At 49.7% G+C, this 24,628-nt stretch overlaps 1 protein-coding gene across 1 annotated transcript in view; it reads right to left on the reverse strand.

Annotated features, from left to right (window-relative positions):
* LOC139054423 (protein Skeletor, isoforms B/C-like) overlaps positions 1 to 24,628 on the reverse strand; it is a 455,133-nt gene that overhangs the window by 218,382 nt on the left and 212,123 nt on the right. The window contains exon 10 of the mRNA XM_070531374.1: positions 11,146 to 11,254. Coding sequence (XP_070387475.1) covers positions 11,146 to 11,254 — 109 coding nt within the window. The remainder of the gene's footprint in view (positions 1 to 11,145; positions 11,255 to 24,628) is intronic.

The raw sequence follows: 24,628 nt of genomic DNA on the forward strand, positions 1-24,628 counted from the left end.
AGTCAGAAATGACAACGTAATTCTTGACTACAATTTCTTCGTCAGGGCAGCAATAGACTACAAATGGGTGCAGTGTTGCTTGCTCATTCACCCAGTGGTAGGCCTGCGGGGCATCTTGCACTATGAATGTATAGTTCTCTGAAAAGTCTAGAAGAACAAGCGCTTCGGTTTTGGTAAGCTTTGACTTTGCATGACGAAGGTAGGATGCTTGTTTCTTGCTGATATAATGATGAATTTTCACTTTGTCTAGCATCTCCAAAAATTTCTCGCGAAAGTCATCCGGGGTTAGCAGATGAGTTTCGAGTTTGCATCGTAGGCCACCTACCCACTGCTGTACATGTATGTGGTCGACTTCTTCGTTGTTAAGTAGTGGGCTGTTACGAAGCGCCGTTTTGACGTTTTCTGTACCGGGGCAGGTCTGGCACCTCCCACGCATGCAATCTTCATTTCCTGTGTCACACACAGTGGTTGCCAACAGTTCTTGCAGGGATTTCCTTAATCCGGAACTGTGGATCATCAACTTAAAATTTTGGTGATCCATGCAGGCGCAAATGGAGTGTGTGCCACTTGCCCCTGCTACCACGCAGTTTGATGGTCGCAAACTTGCAAACATGGAAAATCCACACTTGATATTATGAGTGCTTTTCCACTCTGCATACAGCTCCGTTAAATTCAAAAGCAACAGTCGCTTTTGTCGGCCTGCTATTACATCTTTCTTCCCCGGGAGACAGTATGAAACACTATCGTCTTCATAAAAGTCCTTTATCAAAGTCTTCACGCTTTCGCTGATTGGGTGGCCCTTCTTTATTGGTGGGGTGCTGAGGATTCCATGCTCAGTTCCAAGTTTGATTGCTGCCCGTACTTGTCTTTCCGAGACTCCGAAATATTCCATAATTTTTTTTTGAGACCACGACACAGGAGCAAGGGTTAAGAGCTCTATTTTCCTTTCGCGTTTTGCTTCGGCGTGAAGCCTTTCTCTTACATTTTCCATTAAAGCCACATAGTCGCTAAGCATAAAATCGATACGTTGTCTCTTTGTCCTTGCAGTCTGACTGGGTGCGGGTATGGTTCGCGCTTGTCTCTGTGCTGGGGTTCCGTGGCTCAGGCCTTCGTCTGTTACACAATATGTTGGGCTTCCTTCATCGCTTGCTCTGCTGGCAGATGTCTCCACAGCAGAGGCATTCAACCCATTCACACCACCCACATGTGCGACTACCGAAAGGGCCGGCACCTTTAGATACTGAAGTGCCTCTCGAGAAGAGCGCCTCTTCTCCACTTCATAGCACCGGCGCATGCAAGCTTGGCACAATCTAGATCATGGAATGAGATCCAAAGATGGGTGTGAATCTGACAAGGATAGGGATATCACAGATGAGCCTCGGTAATTCTTGATGTGTGAAAGAAACGGATTCGAGCACCATTTGGATGCTATGTGCGATGTGTACTTCTTTACGTAGAGGTGGTGATGATGGCCACATACTGTATCATCCAGTCTGCATTTTGAACGCAGAATCAAGAGCCGGCGATCAAGTTCGCTCAGTTCTTTGACACTACTGATGTACTGATTTTTCACGTAGATTGTCCTGTGGTACCCGTTCGGTCCAAGTGAACAGTGCGGTAATTCAGCACCTGAAAATAAGTCGTAAAAATACTATTGCTAGGAACACGGTCGGCAGCTCGCAGAGCGGCGGTTCAAGGCTCGCTGACCGGCAACCGGGTGTCCTGCTACCGTGCGGACCTGGTCAGAGATCACACTCGGGGCTGGGCTCTCCCGTGCACCAGCGGCCTGCTGTTATAGCGGCCTGATGCAGTGCTTCCTGCTGGGCAGCCTGAGCTACCTGTCTGCCGACCGAGCCCGACGTTCTAGTGGTCGAGGCGTTACAGGCGAGGCGTTACGGTCCAGCTACAACAGTGGCCTGGTGTTCTGCCGGCCTGTTGTTCCACGTCGCGACGTCGCGCGCTCCCACGTCGCGACGAGGTCCGACGTGATGATGAAGGCGTAAGACGTGGCCGTCGAAAGCAACACAACAGCTGCCTTCAGGTGTCAGACGACGCAGTGACGCACTACGCAACGACGACCGTCATAGTCACCGCAACGACGACGCACGCCGGCGAGTCGTGATGCATAAGTACTATGCACATATTTATATAGAAGGACAAACGACTTCCGAATTCTAGTTCGCGTGTATGTGAATCATCTGTATCGTGTTAGCGTGTCTGTATAGAGTCTGTGTTGCATGTAAAAGCTCCCGTCTGCCGTGTCGCTATTAAAAGGATTCTGGGCCCAACGGAAACAGCAAGTTTGTTTGCATCACAGCATCCTTCCCTTTATTACGTATGCTTACAATAGCGCCACTCAGTCTACCAAGGGATTCTCTCCCTTCTTTCTTCTTTATGGTCGCGAAACTTCCCGGTTTATGGACACGATTCTTTTGTATCGCCCCGACGCTTCCGAATTACGACTCTATCTGAAGCCGCCACTTATGCCGAAGAATGTCGTCAGATCGCACGCTCACTTACCGAGGAAGACCAGGCCACCCAGAAACATGCTCGTGAGGCCAGCTTGTCCTTTCCATCGTATTCATCTGGAACGCTGGTATGGGTGCGCGTTCCCTCCTCTACTCCCGGCCTTTCTACAAAGTTCAGCTCAAAGTATGACGGCCCTTACCGGGTTTTACGATAGACGCCCCGGTAAACTACGTCACTGAGCCTATTCAGCCATCCACGGACCAACGGCGTCGCGGACGCGAAACTATTCATGTTGACCGACTGAAGCCGCACTGCGACCCACCAATGCTCCCTGTTGCATAGGCAGCCAGGATGGCTCCTTTTTCGCCCGGGAGTGAGTGTAGTGGCAAATGCGGGCGCCAGCAAAAGACGGGGTTTTGTTGTTGGTGCGCGCGCTGGCTCCGCTCGGCCGTTGCCAGTCCATGTGCATTAATATAAAACGCTGAGCGCATCTAAACGCGTAATATCAATATATATATATATATATATATATATATACTGTGCGGACTGCCACCGCTGCGGCCCGAGACACGAGCTCGGGCTGTTGATGCGAAGCGCTAGGACTCGTGATCTAGAGCTACCTGTGATCCCTCGAACGAGCTGCAATAAACCCCATTTCATTTGGTGGAGGTGTGGGGTAACCTTGAAAACTGGAACTCCGAAGCCGGACGCTACCGACTGCTGCGACCATGCCTGACGAAACCACCCAGGAAGATGCACCACAGCCTCCGACGGTCATCGTTTCCGGTGCATTGCGTGAGCGTGATCCTGCCATCTTTAGCGGCACCGATGATCATGACGTGGAAGATTGGTTGTCATCTTACGAAAGGGTGAGCCAGCATAACAAGTGGGATGACGTCACCAAGTTGCACAACGTGCTGTTTTACTTAACCGGCGTCGCGAATCTCTGGTTCTGAAACCACGAACACGATTTCACAACGTGGAGCAGATTCAAGACAAGTTTCACAGAAGTGTTCGGGCGCCCCACTGTGCGCAAGCTTCGCGCAGAACAACGCTTACGGGGGCGCGTGCAACATCACGGTTAAACATTCACAAGTTACATCGAAGATGTCATTGACTTGTGTAAGCGCGTGAATCCGTCAATGGCGGAACAGGACAAGATAAAACACATTATGAAAGGCATTGATGAGGACGCATTTCAAATGTTGTTAGCGAAGGATCCGCGTACCGTGGCTGAAGTTATCAATTTGTACCAAAGTTTTGACGAGCTACGGAAACAACGCATCTTAGCTCGGCGCCCACCACCTACGGAAGATTCGTTAGCAGCATTGGTTATTGGAGACAACCACACAACTTTGCTGACGCAAATAAAAGAATTTGTGCGCGAGGAGGTCGCGTGACAGCTCTCGATTTTGCCGACCACGGAGAAGCCTTCTCAATATTTGGCTCCAGCGATCCGACAGGTAATTCAAGAGCAAGTGACCGAAGCTCTCCCACCTCCGTGTCAGCCGGCTCCCGTGGCCGCGTCTCTGACGTATGCTGAAGCCGCTGCACGGGCGCCTCGTCTGCCGGGATTCTCTCCTCCGCCTTCAGCGCCTCTCCAGCCGGTGTTCTCTCATCCGCCTTCGCCTCGCCAGCAGGTGGCTCCCTTTTTCAGCTCACAGCAGCAAGGCACAAATACTTGGCGCACTACTACTGACAACCGCCCAATATGCTATGCCTGCGGTACACCGGGACATGTAGCGCGCATCTGCCGCCGGCGCTTGCCGGCCTTCGTGGGCACCGCGCGACCACCCAGCTCCGGCTTCCGACCATTCCGTATGCCTCAGCGACCACCACCGGAAGTCTACGCTGCTGATGACATACCAGCACCGCAGTCAGAGCTCTACAATACTCGTCGCTCGCCTTCCCCTCGTCGGCGCTCACTCTCACCCATGCGTCGTAGGCCCAGTGCCAGTACTACTGAGGCGGAAAACTGATTTCCGCAGATCCTGAGGCACGAACTGCGTCATCGTCGGAACATCAAAGTCCTCGTTTTTCCGCCGCTAACGTTATTGAAGTGTCTGTTGATGGCATCAAATGTCTTGCGCTCGTCGATACAGGTGCTGCTGTATCCGTGATTAGTGAGAAACTTTGCCGTGAATTACGGAAAGTGACCATGATGTCTTCGGTACTATTGCTTAGAACAGCCAGTGCACAACAAGTTCTGTCAGTCGCTATGTGCACTGCCGGGGTGCTGATTCGAGACATTTTGTATTCGATTGATTTCTTTGTGCTGACTTGTTGCTCCCACGATGTGATTCTCAGTTGGGATTTTCTGTCGCGCCATCACGTCGTCATTGACTGTGCACGTGCTGAGATTAAGTTCTCCGTTCTGAGCGATTTGCCATCACACGACTTTCAAGTACATGATGTTACCAGGATCTGCGTAGCTTCAGATACTGGCCTTCCCCCTCACAGCGCGGTATTTGTCCCTCTTTCATGCGCATCGCTTGCCGAAGCGACGGTCATGTTTTCACCCGCTGCCGCCTTCATTCGCCGCCAGCCTATATTGTTGCCTTTCGCCCTCCTCACGGTTCACCATGGGGCTGCAGAAACACTGATTTCTAACCCAAATTCGTACACTTTGGCTTTGCACTGTGGCGAGACTATTGGTACCATCCAGACTGTGGACGCTGACGTTATTGTGCATTTCCCTGTTCCCGACGACGTGGATACTGCCAACGTAACAGCACTGGCACCCCATGTGCCATCTAACCGAGTACCACCGGATGTTTGTCGCTCTATTGCCGATGACCTCGAGCCGACACAACGCGAGCGGCTTATTACTCTTTTAAATGATTTTCACGCCTCTTTTGACTGCAACCAAGCATCATTAGGCCGCACAAGTACCTTCTCTCACCACATTGATACGGGACATCACGCACCATTACGCCAGCGTCCGCACCGCGTGTCATCCACCGAGCGTCGTGTCATCGCCGAGCAAGTTGAAGACATGCTTGAACGTGGTGTTATCAAGCCCTCCTGCAGCCCTTGGTCGTCTCCTGTAGTACTCATTAAGAAAAAAGATGGCTCGATTCGTTTCTGTGTGGACTATCATCGCCTCAACAAGATTACACGAAAAGATGTCTATCCTCTACCGCGCATAGATGACGCCCTGGATTGTCTTCATGGTGCCGAATTCTTTTCTTCTTTGGACTTGCGATCGGGCTATTGGCAAGTGCCAGTGGATGAATCCGACCACTCGAAGACAGCTTTCATTACGCCTGATGGCCTGTATGAGTTTACAGTAATCCATTCGGCCTCTGCAATGCACCCGCGACATTCGAAAGGATGATGGACAATATTCTACGAGGCCTCAAATGGAAGACGTGCTTGTGTTATTTGGACGACGTGGTAGTTTTCGCCCCTGATTTCACCACTCACCTCTCTCGTCTACGCGAAGTCTTTACTTGCCTTACCACCGCCGGCCTTCAACTTAACTTGAAAAAGTGCCGCTTCGGAGCCCGCCAGCTGACCATACTTGGCCATGTCGTGTCCAAAGACGGCGTCCTTCCCGACCCTGACAAACTTCGTGCTGTCGCAGAATTTCCGCGGCCGACTACAGTGAAAGAGCTCCGAGGTTTCGTCGGTCTTTGCTCTTATTTTCGACGATTTGTGCGCAATTTTGCCTGCATCATCGCTCCCCTGACGAAGCTCCTGGCTGGCCCTGGTGACCTTCGCGACTGGACTCCGGCATGTGACCAAGCCTTCACCACTTTGCGTCGTCGGCTTACCTCACCACCTGTTCTACGCCACTACGACCCGAGTGGGCCGTTCATTCCGCGACGTGCTGGCCGGCAACACAGCGCCCCAGCCAGTCTTCGAGAGCAGCCCCACCCAGCCCTGCAGCACGACAACACCCGATGCATGTGACCTCGTCATAACGACGCTCGCGTCGGCATTGCGTGCACTTTTGGAATCGGTACCTGCCGACTCCCCAGCGCGCCACATGTGTGTGGTAGCACTGGAAATGCATGACGCCCTGATCCGGCATGGCTAGCACACCAGTGGAACAACGGCCGCGCATCGTTCAATGGAACGTTCGTTCGATGCGCCGCCGTCATCCAGAGCTGGCGGATGGGGCTCTTTCGGACGGATGCGACGTGCTTGCTTTGCAAGAAACCCACGTCCGCCCATGAGAGCTCAATCTGCCTGGCTTCGTCAGCTACCACAGTGCTGTTGGCTGCGAACAGGCGTCATGCACGGCCATTCCGTGTACCGATTCCGCTCATCCGGCTGGGCGATCTCGCGCGTCACTTTACGTACGCGCTGGGCTCCCTCAAGCCGTGGTGAGTGTGGACGATTTGCCGTGCACGGGCGTCGAGAACGTGGCGGTGACCGTGCGAATCAGAACAACCGACACGTGCGTCGCGAGTGTCTACGCGTGCTGCGGCGGCCGCTGGGACAAGGAGATGGTCATCCGGCTGTCACAGCGTGTGCGCGGCGACCTCGTGATGTGCGGGGTCGCCGCGTGGGGTTCGAGCCACACCGACAGCAGTGGCCGGGACCTACTTGACGCCATCCAGCAGGCGGGTCTTCTTATAGCCAACACAGGCTGTATTGCTTTCGCCCGTCGTGGATGCGAGGGAAGTGTGTGAAGAGCTGGCTGAGCTCTTCGCCGAGACGTTCTGCCCGCCGCCCACCGTCCGTCCACCGGCGCCGTACTTGCTGCAGCCGCAACCGCACCCAAGGCGCGAGCTGCTTGCCCCGGAGCGGCACTTCCCAACGGCCGGGATCCTCGTGGACATCAGGGCGCTGTGCGAGGCTGACTTCACTATCAGTGAGCTTCGCACAGTGCTCACATCGAGGAAGCGCCGTTCAGCAACAGGTTCCGATGGCATCACATGTCAGATGCTTAGGAACCTGGATGCTGACCAGCTCCTGCTGCTGCTCGACACTTACAACCACTTCTGGCCGGCAGCGAACCGGCAGCATCCCGGACGAGTGGTGCGAGGCGGTGGTCGTCCCGCTGGTCAAGGCTGGCAAGGCAGCCAGCAGCCCTGCTTCATGCCGGCCCGTTTCTCTCACCTCCACTGCTGGCAAGGTGCTCGAGGCCATGGCGCTGCGGCAGCTCGAGTGGATTACGGCGGCGCTCGACACCTTTGCGGCGGAGCAGAGCGGCTTCCGGCGACTCCGGGCCACAGCAGACTGCCTTGCCGACGTGATCGCCACACTGGAGACAGCGAAACGGCGGGGCGAGGCAGGCTACCTCATCCTCCTCGACGTCGAGAGCGCCTTCGACCGTCTACCACACACTACCATCATGGACGCACTCGATGCTCTCGGAGTGTGCGGACGTATGCGGATCTACGTTGCGGCGTTCCTCGGCGGCCGGTCGATGCGGGTGTGCGTTGGGGAAGCATTCAGTCGGCCGCGTGCAGTTGTGACAGGAGTGCCGCAGGGCAGTGTGCTCAGCCCATTCCTGTTTAACCTCGCGCTGGCACGCATCCCCGACTACATTCCCCAGTTCCCGGCGCATGAGGTTCGTGTCGCCGTATACGCGGACGACATCGCGTTGATCGCGATCGGCCCCACCAGTGTCGGCTATGCCGTGCGTGCTTGTGTGCAGCGCGCGCTGGACGGGGTCGACGCTTACATCAGCGGCATCGGCCTCACCCTCTCGGCAGCCAAGACGAAGGCGCTCATCGTACTCCCAAAGTACGATGGGCAGTACAGCACGCCGCGCTTCACCCTCCACGGAGTGCTACTTCCGTGGGAGAAGCGGGTTCGCTACCTTGGCCTTGTCATCGACCGACGGCTGAACTGGTGTGCTGCGGTATCTGCTCTGCAGAAAGGTGCCGCACAGGTAGCGGGCGCCGCGCGATCCCTGCTAGCCCGTGGCCAAGGCTGCTCGCCGCCCCTTGCTCTGCGCCTATACAACTCCGTGGCCTCGGCGTGGATCCTGTACGCGCTGCCCCTGGCGGACCTGCAGCCGACGCAGTGGACGGTGATGGACGCGGATTACCGAGCCGTAGTACGCCAGTTCCTGTGCCTCCCGCGGTCTTCGCAGAGCGGCGCCACTCTCGCCGAGGCGGGGGAGACGCCCATCTCTCTCCGTGCCGAGGGGCGCGCCCTCAACCGCGTGGAGCGCTTGCATCGCTCGCGGCACGGCCAGCAGCTGATCGGCCGGCTGCACTCTCTCCCGAGCTCCGGCATGGGTCGCCGCGTCGCCCAGTTCGCCAGCCTGGTACGGGGTGGCGCCACGTGTGCGTGGCTTGCTCCGCCCCCGCATCGAGAGCGTCGTCTGCTCGTCCGCACGACCGTCCCTGGCGTTCGGCGCAAACGCAACACACCACTCTGCGCCCTGCAACAGGAAACGGCTGCAACCGTCAACGAGCAGCTGGCCGGCCGGGTGCTCGTGTTCACCGACGGCTCTGTCTTGCGGGACGGTGCTGCTGCTGCCGCGTGCGTAGCTCCTGAGATCCCGGCGCACAGTCAGTGCCGCGTTTTGAGCGCGGTCTCATCCACGCACGCGGAGCTGGCGGCCATTGACTTGGCGGCCGAGCTGATCTTCCGGCGGCGCATCCCTGCGGCGGCCATCCTCACGGACTCCCGCGCGGCACTGCACATGCTGGCCAGGGCCGACCAGGGATCCCCGCTAATTCATCGCCTCCTCCGCAAGTTGCACGGCGTTTGCGAGCAGGGATGCGACCTCGTTCTGCAGTGGGTGCCTGCCCACATCGGCATACACGGGAACGAGGAAGCGGACCGGCTCGCAAGGGACCCCCACACGGCTTCGGTGCCTCGATCGCTCGTGGTGACTCCCTTCGATGTCGCCCGTCACACTGTGGCCGGCATGCTACGAGCGAGACACCCGGGAGGGTATTCTGTAAGAGTCCACCTAGTGGACTGTTCATTTTGGCCGCTGCTCATTGGATGCAGCTGTACGAGCGAGGAGGAGACGAGTGGCCCTAGCCAATCAGGAATGACCGAAATGGACAGTCCACTAGGTGGACTCATAGAATACCCCCCCCCCCCCCGGACGCCCGCGTCGCCAGTGGCAACCCGCCGAAGCTGCTACCACGCATGGGACTTCACAGACGAGACCGGGCGCTGCTACTTCGCCTCCGCATCAGCTGCTACCGCACCGCGGCAAGGATACACCGCATCCAAGGTACGGGGAGCCCCTTTTGCCTCAAGTGCGCCGATGTGGAGGACCTAGAGCACTAGCTTTTACGGTGCCCCGAGTACTCCGTTCAGCGCGACGCGCTCACGAGCGCTTACCGTCGCCTTGGTCTGCCGTGCGACAGCACCGAGGCGCGTCTCTTCCCGGCGGTGCACTCATCGGTGACCGGACGCGCTTTCGCGGCTCTGCTAGAATTCCTGGACGGTGCCGAACTGTACGAGCGGCTGTAGCCGCCGCGCCTTCCTGACGTACCTTACCGCTGGGCTATCTATCACTTCTACACTCTGTTTTCTTCACTACCCTTTTTATCCCTTTCCCCTCACCCGTACAGCGCCGTGGAGGTGCCCTCGCACGAGAGGCAGTAACAGCGCTGTACTTATCTCTTCCTCTTCCCCTTTAAAACCACTCACACACCGAAGTTGCTCGCCATGCTGAAGAGTGCCGCCAACTGGCTCGCTCGTTCATGTCGGATACCCAAGAAATCCAAAGATCGCCACGGCAACAATCAGCCCACAGAGTCCTTCGCCGTGGACTCTCACGTCTGGCTTCGGCTGCCCTTCGAAGCTCCAGGCCTTAGCCCAAAGCTTGCTCCGAAATATCAAGGTCCGTACCGGATCGTCGCGTGTACTTCGCCTGTGAATTATGTGGTCGAACCGGTGACGCCATCTTCGGACAAACGCCGCCGTGGCCGCAAGACCGTTTACGTCAGCCGCCTGAAGCCGTACTACGATCTTATCATCACCTTAGGTCGCCAGGATGGCTCCTCTTTGCCGCGGGGGAAGTTGTAGTGGGTAATATGCATGTGGCACTGTAGTTGTAGTGGGTAATATACATGTGGCACTGTGCGGACTGCACCGCTGCGGCGCGAGACACGAGCTCGGGCTGCTGATGCGAAGCGCTAGGACTCGTGATCTAGAGCTACCTGCGATTCCTCGAACGAGCTGCAATAAACCCCATTTCACTATATATATATATATATATATATATATATATATATATATATATATATATATATGCAGGGGGAGACTTGCCCCCCCCACTCGGAAAATACTTGGGGCGCCACTCAGCAGCGGGAAGGGCGGCAACATAGAGATAGTTTGGCGACGTGGAATTCTAACTTCCAGCGATGAAGCAGCGGCAATGATGCGGTGGTAACTAGTGCTTACGAATGGTCAATGGTTTAAAGCTTTCATCCTCGCCACCACTGTGCAGTCTTAACACCATTTATCTGCTCGATTACAACTGATTAGTAGTAACGTCTTTCATACTCGCTTCATAGCAGTCCCAGCATGCAATACGGAGGAATTTGGATTATTATATGAGACTCCGCAATAGGAAACCAAAATGTTTGTGGTCACAACACTAATCACGGAAGGCACGAACGTTGTTGGGACGTTCCTGCTTCCGAGGTCATCTCACAACTTAACTTTCCATGCTCTGGTTTGGTTACTTGAGGCCTGATATGTTTATGTTATTGGTTCGTTATTGATGCATGGGCGTGGTCTTACCTTGGCTTTTCTGCAGTAAATGCTGAACCACTTAAAGTCTGTAATTTTCTTTCCTGCGGGCAGGTTCAGCACGACGGTTCTCTTGTTATACGCCGTCAGAGGTCTGGCACTGAAAAAAAGTAATGTTTTTTGTTAGACAAGGAAAGCAACATTTCCAGGAGCAGATAAGAAATACTTTAACCGGTGAGAAATATTACTGAACTGCCTCGTCGGTGCTCTCCGCCTGAGGCGCTAGAACCATACCGCCTGAACAATCAAGTGTACCGCCAAGCAATATGTGGAAGCGTCGTGTGAATGTGGCAATGAAAAACAAGTAAAAATAAAATAAGAACAGGCCAAGTAACCGGACCATGGGATCCACCAGAGTCGTCAACGTACAGCTTCATTCTTGCAACGTGCATGGCTTCTGAATCCGTCATCAATGCAATATGGTATGGCTAAATACCCGAAATGATTACGCGGAATGACTTCCATTGACTGCAATAATAGAATCATTCCCCCCTTTGAGCCCCGTTCATTCTGGCATACTTCAAAGTTCAGTACTCGGCCTTCTCTTGTCTCTCATTTATATTGATGCATTTCCAGAATGAGTGTCCTTTAACGTACACGTATTGGCGGGTGAGGCTGTAGTCTGCCGTGAAATTATGGAGCAAAATAATGTAACTATTCCTCAAAACGACATCAACTCTATATCTCACTGGTGTATAGCCTGGTTGACGAACCTCAACACGAGTAAATGGAACGCATTATGTGCCTCCCGAAAAACTACTTGCCCCACTTCCTACTTGCTCCAGAAGTCGGCTCTCGAATCCGCAACTTCCTATTGTTACCTAGGTGTTGTTTCGCTTGGTCTGTTCATGTCAGCAAAATAACAAGCAATGCAAACCGTTCGTTAGGAAACGTACGGCGCAAGTTTTACTCTGTTCCTCTTTCTTTGACACTCCTCCTATACAAAACTTTAGTCCGAACTAGAACATGCCACTTCAGTCAGGGACCCCAGAACTGATGCATTACCATAAGTCCTCGCTCTAGTTCAAAATAAATATGTCCGCTTTATTCTCGCAAACTAGTCATACAGCCGTTATCACTTTAATGAAAGGGTCTTCGTAGAGCTTCCCTCACTCGCCTATCGCCCCAATTTTTTTTTAGCGAATATGTCTTTCACAAAGTATACTGCAGTCTAACCTTGCACAAGGTCATTGTGCAAGGTTAGACTCAGTGAGCCTTGCTCAATAAAGGGAGAAACGGCGATGACCACCACCACCACCGGCGGCGGCGGCGGCGGCGGCAGCAGCAGCAGCAGCAGCAGCGGCAGCGGCAGCGGCAGCAGCGGCAGCAGCAGCAGCAGCCTTGTTGCGCCCACTGCAAGGCAAAGGCCTCTCCCATACTTCCCCAATTACCCCGATCATGTACTAATTGTGGCCATGTTGTCCCCGCAAAATCCTTAATCTCATCTGCCCACCTAACTTTATGCTTTTTACACTTTTCTCTTGGGGGATAATGGCAACCTGCTGTTCATGATCTGAGAATGTCCGCCAAATGCACCCCAATCCATTCTTATTCTTCTGATTATTTCAGCCTCATGATCCGGATCCGCCGTCACTACCTGCCCTAAGTAGATGTATTCCCTTACCACTTCCAGTGCCTCGCTACCTATCGTAAACTGCTGTTGTCTTCCGAGAATGTTAAACATTACTTTATTTTTCGGCAAATTAATTTTTTGACCCACCCTTCTTCTGCTTTGCCTCTCCAAGTCAGTGAGCATGCATTGCGATTGGTCCCCTGAGTTACGAAGCAAGGAAATATCATCAGCGAATCGCAAGTTACTAAGGTATTCCCCATTAAAGGGAAGATGAAGCGGTTTTCAATTTCCATGAATTGCTGGGATTGGGAAGAACAGACCTAATTATTTACGGTTCCGAATTTTTTTTTCTTCGTTTTGTTAATATAAGGGGCGGAAATCGCTTTCTAAATCACCCCCGCGGACACGTCCCCATCGCTTCCCGGAGCGCCGGGTGAGGAGGTTACCAGAGGAGAGAACCGGCGAGAGTGACGTCACTGGCGGGGACCGAGCTGCCGGACCGGCGTGCTGGCATGCGCTGGCATGCCTCTTTCCGTCCTGCGCTTTACTGAACGACGCTACGAGAGATTTTCCGCCGCCGCCGCTCACGTTTGTTTTGCGATTTTCGTAAACTGTTCTTTCCTTCTGTGCTGCGTGAGTGCCTACAGCCAAGGGCGCCCAACATGCCCTCGTTCTGTGCAGCAATCGGCTGCGCGAACACACGCGGGCGAGACGATGTGGTGTTTCACAGGTTCCCGAAGCACAGGAAGCTTACAGCGCAGTGCGGTGAGGAGAGATAAGTTCCTGCCGACAAAATCAACTGTGCTGTGCTCGGACCATTTCCGCGATAGCCGGATACACAGTAAAATAATTTACACCCTTGATGGTGAGAATTGCGAATCATAACACCCTTGAAGGGTGTTTTCATTCAAGAAACATCCCATCATCATGACTTTTTGCGAAGGATAGGGCAGTTCTAGATGCCATAACACCCCTTTACCCACCGAAAGGGTGCACTGACTAAGAATATTGGGGGTGGGTGCAAGGGTGTTTTTGTTTGTTTTTATCACATTCACAAACATACAATTGCACGAAGAGACGGCGTGTCCCACGGTACTAAAAACCAGTGGCGGATCCAGAAATGGGCCCTGCCTTACCCCAAGCCCTTCCCCCCCGAGACATGTCGCGCTTTCAAAGCCGACAAAACTCCTGAAGAGAGTCCCCCTCCGTTTCAATGTCTGTTTTGATAAGCCATTTTAAATATGTCCTGGGAAAAACCTGTTGCTGAAGCACTACTATCTATTATGTCACAGTGTTCTAGGTGGCACACAGTTCCTAAATGTCGTCACGCACAAATTCCGCGGAATCCAAAAGCGCGCACCTACTTTTTCTAGTATTGAATACTTAACCAAAAGAAAAATGTTCGAAATGTTTTCAGCAAGGCAGAACTAGTGCAGCTCTTGCTTTTGGGACGCCAGGAATCTAGCAAAATGAATAGGCCACGTGACAGCATGCAGCTGGACGGGCCACAATTGCTCTAAAGCAGTGCGGTCGTCTAGGTTTCTTTCAAGCATGACAAAACAGGCAGAAAAGGGTGCGACGAACCATACGCGGACGAAAGATACGCCGATTCGAGAAGCTTTGACCCCACCTGACCTTCTTTCGCCGAATCAATAACCCCAATTCGTTCTGCTTCTCTCAAGTTTATAAACAAGGTAGGTTCGTTGGCAAACTTGAGCCTTCTCACCCACCACAATGCTTTGCTCAAGCAGCATCTGCAGAAAGAGCGTGCAAAACGCTCATTGCTTCGCGTCTGCGTCAATTTACGAAGCTGGCTGTACAAAAAGAAACTATTAAGTTTGTAGTTGTATAGTAAAGGAACGTTCTACTGGCTTACAAACAGCTGCCTGAACGGAGTGCTCAAAAAGAAAGGGAGAATAATCTAAGAAAGTATAGAGAACAAACGTACAACTTGCGATGCATAAAGTATTTACAACACCGACTAACAACGGTATTTACTGAAATATTTCCCCTCCCAAATTGGAGACAGTATTATTGCATGCATGAATAAGATAACAAGCCAATCATTGTAGATATAACGAGATTCCAGAAATTGGCGGGGCATTTGCAGACCCATCTTTGTTCACGGAACAGTGGTGAGACATTTTTCAAGTGTGCGCGCTACTGCCCACCTGCCAAGTACGTTCGCGATGTCTTGGCATATGTAGACCTGCGCGAGACTCGCCCGTCTCCCCTCGCGAGACGGGTAGGACAGGTGCACATGCTGAATACGGGAAAGAAATACTTTGCAGAATGAAATTGAATTTTGTCAAAACACCAGAGCTCTGGATTGCAGGTTACAGCGTGCACATGGGCGCTCTGCCAGATTTTAAAGCGAAGCTTTCTGTGCCTCCTCCCTCACTTTTTCCAATTCTGCTGCTGCTGCTGCTGTCACTGGCTTGCCAGCCGCGTCGGTGGGTGGTTTGAGAGCGTGCATAATGAACATGAGAGGGACGCGGGGAAGGCGTGTGCGAGTCCTTTTAGCGAGAACTTCGTGGGCATCGCTACAATACTCTTTGGACCTCTTTGGCCGTCACAATGCCCACTCAAACACCCTGGCCATCGACACAATGCCCTCTGGAAGACTAATTACGCGTTAGCCCCCTTCTGCCCACCCCCACCCACCGCAAAAGTAGTGCAGAAGGTGCAGCACTTACTTTTTTGTACTCACATGCAACAGCGCAGAGTAGAGACAGTATGGTACTAAGGGGAGACAAGAGAATGCTTAAAGCCAACACCCAGACGAAATGTCATCACAGTTCCCACACTTTGCCAGGAAATTGTTGTTGTCATTCAATAGCCTTTACCACAGCTGCACCCTCGCCGAGCAAAGGGGTTCGGCGATGGTATAGGCACAGCTATTAAATGGGAACAATACTAAATTGCTCTGCTCGTGGTAGTTTGAGGGTGAGCGTAGTTGGGTCGAAAATGACTTGTCTACCGCATGCACAAAATACCTCGATTTTGAATATATCTTCCTCATTACCCGTCAAACTGCTATTATAAGCAACTGCAGTAAGACAAAGACCGACATCAGATTATGACAACGACAACTCATGGTGCTGTCCACCAGAGGGGAATCGTTGTTATATTTGTTCTTTCTTTTGAGCGGTCATAGGCCCCACTCGCTCACCCGCTCATAAAAACAAAGAAAAAAAAACCCCGAGATCTGGATTCGCTTCGGTTGCACTTTCACGACAGCAGGCAAAGAAAGACTTTTCGTACTTGGAAACTTAAGGTTTTCGTGTAATTCTGCACACGTGAAATTTCGTGGTGTCGCCTATACGTTTAGAAAGCTATTATGCAAGTACTTTTATATCTGCCGTTAATCCAAGCTATTTAAAATTTGAGTGAGCACTCCAGTTCAGAAATATGAGCATTGTGAACTTCTTGACAATGCCAATTAAAGCTTTTTTTCTCTCTCTGTTCCTCTGTGCATAAAAGAAAAGACAGACTCGCAAGTACCTCTGTATCTTATACAATCAGGAAGGGCCACGTCTCTTTACAAATGAACGTCCAAGCAAACAAACAAAAAAGAAAGCATCGACAAATAAATTCACTTACACGCAGTTACCAGCCCACCTTTGCCCCATTTGATTTGATATCAGCCCATGTTTCCGGAAATAAATTTCCAGTGAAACTACCCGTAAACACAGAAAATGGCTTAGAGGTAGCGTAAAATAAATAGCTTTGAAAGTAATACACACACATAGTTTAAAAGAATATTTGTTTTTATGCCTTGAAAACGAAACCGAAATTGAAATAACTTCTCCCGACGGGTGTCGCCGCTATCGCCGCTACGTCATTTCCTGCGTCTCGCGGCGGGCCGCCGGGAGCACATGTGTGTGTTCTCCGTGACATTCTTGAAGTTGTGAGTAATTAGATTGTTTTTTGCTGCGTTTAGGTTGCACCACCTCGTTGTTTTCGTGTACTTTTGTGCTCATCGACGCGAAGTGAGCGTCCGGAGTGAAGGCGACGCGATTATGCGTGAGAAAGAAGGGCACCAGCGGCCTACGACATAGGCGTTTCTTTGTGACAGTGTGTTTACTACGCCTACGACGGCCGTCATTCGTGGCGAAGGAGAAAACATCTTCCATTCGGCCTGAACAGTGATGAAGTGGACGTTTTGTTTTTCGGTGGAATGCATCGTCAACATGGTCCATCCACTACGTAAACGAAACGGCGTGCCCAGAGTACAGATCGTGACAGCGCTCCGCCTTCAAACCGAGGGCCTTTTGCAAGGCGCATGAACTGCTCATATAAAAGGTACGTACGTAGCCACGTTCAGCGTCGCGTTTTTTATGGTGCGTCATTGTGGTAGTAATTTTCGCGTAATTTATTTAAAGGACAGCGCAAGGTGTGTTGGATGCGAGTGTAGTATATGTACTCCAGGCGTAGCCTATGGGCACCGAATGTGAAAAAGAAAAAAAAATGAATGTTTCATTGTTCACGTGTCCTCAACTAGAGTTGTAGAGAATTAAGTACTGCTACGCGTCAGTATTCGGCGCAGGCAGGGAAATAATACTTTGACTAATTGGTTCTTTCTGTTACCAAAGATGGGCGCAGACTTATACCGGTGTCACATGGCCACTTTCGAGCACGATTGAGCGCGTTCTGGATCGAAATTTTCGACCGCGATTGGCTCCCGTCCACCGATTGTGCAACGAGGCCAAACGCGTCCAGAAATTCGATTCCAGTCAGGATCGATCGCGGCCAAAAGTGTGCAGTGTGACAACCGTATTAAATGTCGCTTGTGTACTTTCACTCAATTGTTATAATTTTTTTTTTGTCGGAGGTCCCGTGGTAGGTAATGGCGCAGGCAGCTTGCAATGCTTGTGGTTTCATGACTAGAACTAATGCAAAACAAAAGAACCACGACCATCCCGGCTATGTACTTATCAATCGCTTTAAGTTGTGCTCGTTTGTTATAGAAGCCGTCGTGCTGTTGCGGATGAATGCGTGGTTGCGCTATTTGTTTATAAATTTATCTTTTTGTATAAATAAGCACACCGAGCCTAATCAATTTTTTTCTCGTCCTTGTACTCGTTTCTTGGTTTCACGCAGGCGTGCTTATTATTACTACTATTTGTTTTCTTGTTGTGTGACTGAACCCTGCCTAAGGCGTCCTGTCAGTTGTCAACAGTATTTGTGAAATGAATTGCACTTAGCGTCCTACGGTTATTGTACGCTTCACTACCTTATTTTAATGTCTAGTTATAAAGTGTATGGTTATTGTAACTATTCTTGGCCTTTATATATGTATTTATTAAGCTGGTAAATGCTTAATTGTATTTGCAGTTTTGAGAGGTTCTTTTATTGAGTCGTCAATCTCGAATGGTATTAATGGTGGGTTGTTTTCTTGTGCCCATGCAATTGCAGTCAGCATGAAGCAATTGCAGTCAGCATGAAGCAATTGCATGGGAACCGACTGGCTGTCTTGGGCCTACACGTTGCTGAAAAGACAGTGAAGACGTCTGACCCGACAGGTATACTTTTTTCATCACAATTGGCCTACATATTTTTTTCACCGGAGGATGAAGACCTCCCCCCAGTGAGCTCCAATTACCCCTGTCTTGCGCTAGCTGATTCGAAGTGAAGCCTGCAAAATTTTTTGACTTCATCGTAGTCTACTTCTCTACCGTCCTTGACTACCCTTCTCTTCTCTTGGCATCCATTCTGTAACTCGAATGTGCCACCGGTTATCTGCCCTATGCATTACATGGTTGAAGAAGGCACTTGGGCTAGTTGGTGCTCATTGCAGACTTGAGACATCAATAACTAGCGTGAAAAAGACAACATCAAGAAGCACATAAGAAAGAAGTCTAGACTTCAACTGAAATTTTTGCTACACAGAAACATGGAATGCACAGAATGTCGACGGACAGAAACAACACAGGAGCTATCGGAACAAATTTATGAACAGGTTAATTTCACTTACGAACATTCTTGGTAAGAGCCAGAGACGGGTGCTTACACACCTATTCCCCACTTTTTTGATGCAAAGTGGTTCGTATATTTCCCTATGTACCTGCTTCTGGAGCTGCCTGAGCACAGGATTGCTTTGAAACTGCTCGGTGCATGAGCACGTATGGCGATGATTGGCCATGTGGCCACTAAGGCACTCAAAGCTGCCCTATGTGTCCTCAAGCCAAACAGGTTGGTGTTTAAACGACCGCTTGGGGGAACAAAGATAGGGCAGCTGTCAAGGCTGGTGGCCATCTGGCCAATCATTGCTGTAAGTGCTCATGCACTGAGCAGTTTCAAAGCACTCATCTGCCCACGCGGCTCTAGAGGCAGGTCGACATGAAAATATTCGAAGCACTTTGCATCGAAAAGCGGGTGATAAGTGTGTAAGCACCCCTTCCCTTGCTCTCGCCAAAAAAGAGTGTTCGCATCTCGAAATGAACCTGCCCATCGATTGGCTCCAATACCTCCTGTGTCAGGCAGGGAAAAGGAAAGATAAATGTTGCTTCCATGTGTTGAGGTCGCATCCCCTGAATCCTATGTTTCTGTGTAGCCAAAATTTCAGTTGAAGCCTAGAGTTCTGTCCTGTGTGCTTCTAGCTGTCGTCCGTTGTCTTTTTCGCGCTAGTTAATGATGTCTCACGTCTGCACTACATGACCTGACCAGCTCCCTTTTTTGACTCTTTATGTCAGCTAGGATATCAGCTCCTTCATCTACTTTCTGAACCATGCAGCTGTCTTCCTGTTTCTGCTGCCATCAGGATAGGAGTGGACATGACAAATGAAACTGAATGTCATTTAGACAGAGGAGCAGTGAGACTTCCTGTGCTTTACCTTTTGCTGTTGTACATAATAGTTGAAATTGCACCAACACATCTTTTCCACCTTGTGATTTTCCCATAGCTGTGGCAAATAAATATATAGGGTTTAAGAAACTAGAAATGCAGTTTGCCTAAGAAAGAGAATACTCTTGCACCTAAAGGTAATGTGTATGATGCTCTGACTCCTTTGATGCATGTGCCTTGAGAGGTGTTGACGTTGTTCTTCATTTCTTTCTCAGTAAGCTTTACTTGATGGGTCTGACTTTGTATAAAGAAATAAGTTCTATAGAAACCATAATACCCAACAGGCAGAATTGTCGAGGTTGAAAGTCAAGTTTTATTTCATGACATATTTTTTTCAGGCTGTACTAGTTGATCCATGATGTTCGACAGACAGCGCAGACTTGTACAAGGGACGTCAAAAGTGGCGAGAAATGGAACAAATGCTATCGCCTCTTTCTCCATCCTTTGTCGAGTTCACATTGTCTAACGTCATCGACCAATACCAACTAGCCCGTTTGCGTACCTGCACTAGTTGAGCCATGTATACTATGGTACTCTAAACCAAATGTGATAAATTCAAAATTGGTGCCTTTTCTATCTTTGTACAAATACCTGTTTCATAAAATAGTTTAAAGTGTTATGGTTGATGTCATGTTTCGACACCACCATAACCTCATAAAATATCTTCATGGATGCAAAAGGTGCCTCTTGTGCAAGCTCCGTTCTAGCCTGACACGGAAAACAAACCTGGCAGAAGGTAGAGCACATGCTCTTTTGTAAACAAAACGCATGATTGCATTTTCTTGGCAGTTATTGCAATGTTTTCTGATGTTTATCTGCATGAACATTAATTATCTCAGCTGCTAAAGACACATCACTAGACACTGTGAGCAGAAAAAAGTGATTGTGCAGTACTGTTGAAGTCATGCAACATTATGTTTAAGCAAACTGGCAGGGATGCTAGCTGTTAAAAAGAAAAAGCTGACTTCTAGAAAAATTTGCACTCCTAAATGTGGAATTGAAATTCACTATGCTTATAAGCTACAAAAGATTTCCAGGATGATCAGACTAGTTACACTGGCCATTTGCTGATTCAATAAGGTTCACTGAAGCTTGTTTTTAAATTCACACTGTTTTTATGCAGGGTGATGATTTTCAGTCTTGTGGAATTTTTAAATATAGTCCTGTTGCATATAGCATAATTCTAGTCCTTGAGCAGGAATATTCAAACACGCAAATATATCTAGCACAAGAAATCGAAACATATTAAACTAATTAAAAAAATTATTATCTTTCGAATGAATTACATTATAGCTAATATAACTGAAAAGAAAGGGGCTTAACCAAGAAACCCGATGTTTATTAATCATATCCTAAGAAGCCAGCAAACACTGACACCAAGGACAAGTTAGGGTAAGTTACTTGTGATTAACAAATGAAATAAAGAAATGATAAATTAATGGAAATGAAAGTGGATGAAAAAACAGCTTGCTGCAGGTGGGGAACGAACCCACGTATTTGCATTACGCGTTAGATGCTTTACCATTTGAGCTACTGCGGGCGCCGTTTCCCCATCACTTTCTTGGGTATTTATGCTTCCTAGTAGAACGCTGGGAGTGTTTGCCAGCGCCACCACATATCTGGGGCACATATTGTAATTTACGAATCATAGCCAGTGAGATTACAAGGTGTATCTACTTGGAATTGATTTCCAGAATGGCGTCAGTTTGGAGATATGCACCATCAAACTTGCCGGAAAAATGCACTGTTGTTCCACTTACTTTTTTAACAAAATGTATTTTTATGCACTGAGGCACAAAAGTGGGTTGTGCACTGATGCACAACCCACTACTTTACCAGTAGTACTGAAAACATTTTGGCTCTTTATCATTAATGCACTGATGTTTAAGCTATAGAATGTCACTTGCCCCATCTTCCTATCTCTTCATGTTCCAAAGTAATCGATCAATGCATGGCATGCAGTGGTGATGTCCGGTTGAAACAGTGGGCTGTAACTGAATTTCTCACTGCGGATGGTTCTGCGCCCTTCAACATTCATTGCCATCTGAAAGCAGTTTACGGGGATGCCTGTGTTGAAATCAGCACTGTGCGTAGGTGGGCAAGTACTGAGAAACATCAAAATCCAGCCGCATCAAATGTCCAGGATCAGCACTGAACTGGACAGCCCACAATGGCTTCTTATGAGGATCATCAACATCAGGCAGACGAGTTGAATCGGGTCAATCGTAGGATCAAGCAACACCAGATTGCAGCAACACTCGCTATTTCCATTGGTTCAGTGAACCACATAATTAAAAACCTCCTGGGTTACAAGAATTGAACTTGTTGGCTATGCTTCGACTTTCTCATGTCAGTCATCAGTTACCGTGACACCCTACAAGCGCAAGTCTTCGTGTAATGCAGGTCTTTAATGATGTGGTTCACTGAGGCAATGGAAATGGCGAGTGTTGCAATCTGGTGTTGCTTGATTCTGCGATTGCACCGAGTCAACTCATCTGCTGATGTTCATGACCCTCATCAAAAGCCATTGTGGGCCATCCATTTCGGTGCTGATCCGGGAGATTTGATGTGGTAGGATTTTGGTCTTTCACAGTCCTTGCCCACCTCTGCACAGTGCTGACGTCAACACAGGCATTCCTGTAAACTGCAGTCAAATGGCCTTGAATGTTGATATGCGCACAACCTTCCCCAGTCAGAAATTCAATTACAGCCTGTTGTTTCAACTGGACGTCACCACTGGATGCCATGAATTGCTCGATTACTCTGGAACGAGAAGAGATAGGAAGGCGAGGCAAGTGACATTCGATAGCTTAAGCATAAGTGCATCAATGATAAAAAGTTCAAAATGTTTGCTGTAATATTGGCAAAGTAGTGGGCTTGGAGGCAATAATTTCTGAATTGCCCTCATATAGTTGTGTAGCCTGTCTCTCCTACATTCATGATGTGGCAGATTAAATGCCTTATTCTTTCGAAATAACGATTTCCTGGAAGTAAGCACTATCTGTGCTTGTTTTCTTTAACCTGCTCTTCATGTGATCTTGAAATATTAAAGTGAATGATGCAGGGAAGCACTGCTAGTCATGTTTCGTGTACTTTTCCTGACATTAAATTGCAACAAATCATTTTGCAGGTAAAAAAGAAGCAGATGGCTACAGTGATCAATGAAGAAATGGCTTCATCTATGATGGCTCGCCTTAGGACATTGGAATGGAGCTACAAAAAGGCATCATCATCCTCGCCTGTGCCCTGGAACTTTGGTTTGAATGAGACTGTTCTTCAATGTAGAACGGCCGCAAGACTTGTCACCACAAGGCATAGTGCAAGCTCAAAATATTGTACAGGAGGCTAGAATAAATGACCCTCCATGCAGTCACTCTGTATCTGTGATAAATGGGACCATTTCACGCAGAACACTCACAAGTGATAATGTGTTTTCTCTCAAAGTTGCTATGCAGTGCGTTTGTAAACACATTACCTATTGTATGCACACCATACATAACATTTCTGTGTGCTAGCCTAACTGTAGACTTAGAAACAAACAATGAAGTGCATATGTACCCGCTTCCACATGCCGTACTTCAAGGGCTATTATATTGCTCATTACACTCGATAGGTGAAGGGGTAATATATTCCTGATCACACCCTTACACCCCATAGGTCGAAGGGTAATATGTTGTTCAAAACACCCTCAAGGGATAGGGTGTTATTGGAATATAGAATAACCATCATAAGGGTGTAATTCCCTATAAAACCCAGCTTTTTCAAGGGTGCTAGGGGGTTAGTTATAGACACCGAAAAAAACCCTTAGGGGTGTAAATTATTTTACAGTGTAGCCTTACGACAAATGCGGAAACGCGTTGTTGCTAGCGTTGCTATACTCCGTTTCATACATCAGGTGCAACGCCGTGGAGGCTTGAGATACTTCTTGCGTTCGCACTTGGAAAAAGTTCGGTGTTTGATTACCCGATTTTTGAGGAAACTTTTCATATATAAGCTCAGTTATGAATGAAAAAAAAGAATTTACCCATAGAAACAATCCGTGCACTTATACGGCTGCAAACACGTTCTTTTAAATCAATTTTCGGCATTCTTTAATTGCAGCCCGTCGCGGCAGCTTCACGTGCATGCTCGCGCGAGCAAATGCCGCTGGCACGCTGCGAACCATAGACGGAAACGCGCGCAGTAATAAATTTTGGTAACCGGACTTCGTGCGTAGCTTCCACAGCGTTGCACCTGAGGTATAAATTGGAGTATAGGCTTGCCTAGTGACATTCGACGTACGGTTGCAGTTATGTTTACCACACGGCGGTGCTAAAACTGCCTAATATCTTTATGTCAACACTAGCATGGAGCGCGCATACCGATTCTTGATCGAGCCACAATCGCAAAGTCGTCGAACCATATTCTGAATATTGCACATATGATCCCCCTGACCATCTTGATCTGGATGTGAATGATGAGCAACTTCCATGACTGTACCTCGCAGCACTGCATGTGCGCGCTTTGAAACGCGGCACTTATGTTCGCGATCGTGTATCAACGCTCAGAAAACCACGGGACTTCAGACAAGCAGCGGCAAGGTGCTTGACATCACGGAATTGTACCCTTGTTTACAATCTAATGAGAAGTTAGTGCTTCGGCATTCTTCCAGCAGCAAGTTCCCAGTGACACTTTAGCGCATTTTTTCTCCCGTCATTGGAACGTGCAGCTACATGAAAAAAAAAGCATACGTAACAGCTAAGATTTCCAGCGCGCGAGAAGGTGTACACATCGCTCTCGCTTTTGGCACACTCAACATCGTCGTTGCCGCCGTTGCCGCCATCGTTTTCCGTATCGGCTGTCGGTTCGAACATGTACGGCGAAAATACAAGCTGTCCGAGACAGCGAGAACGTTCCATAATGCTTACAACTCAGCTATGCAGCCAGAACAGAACAGCGTGCTACGCTCTCAAACGGCGGCGCCGACCGGCGACTGCCGCCACTGACGTCACAGCGGCTCCGACCAATCACGGGCAACAGCGGCGTTCGCGCGATACCCTGAGGCGCTGGTGCGC

Source organism: Dermacentor albipictus, chromosome 1 (assembly GCF_038994185.2).
Source record: "Dermacentor albipictus isolate Rhodes 1998 colony chromosome 1, USDA_Dalb.pri_finalv2, whole genome shotgun sequence".
NCBI classification, from domain to species: Eukaryota; Metazoa; Arthropoda; class Arachnida; order Ixodida; family Ixodidae; genus Dermacentor; species Dermacentor albipictus.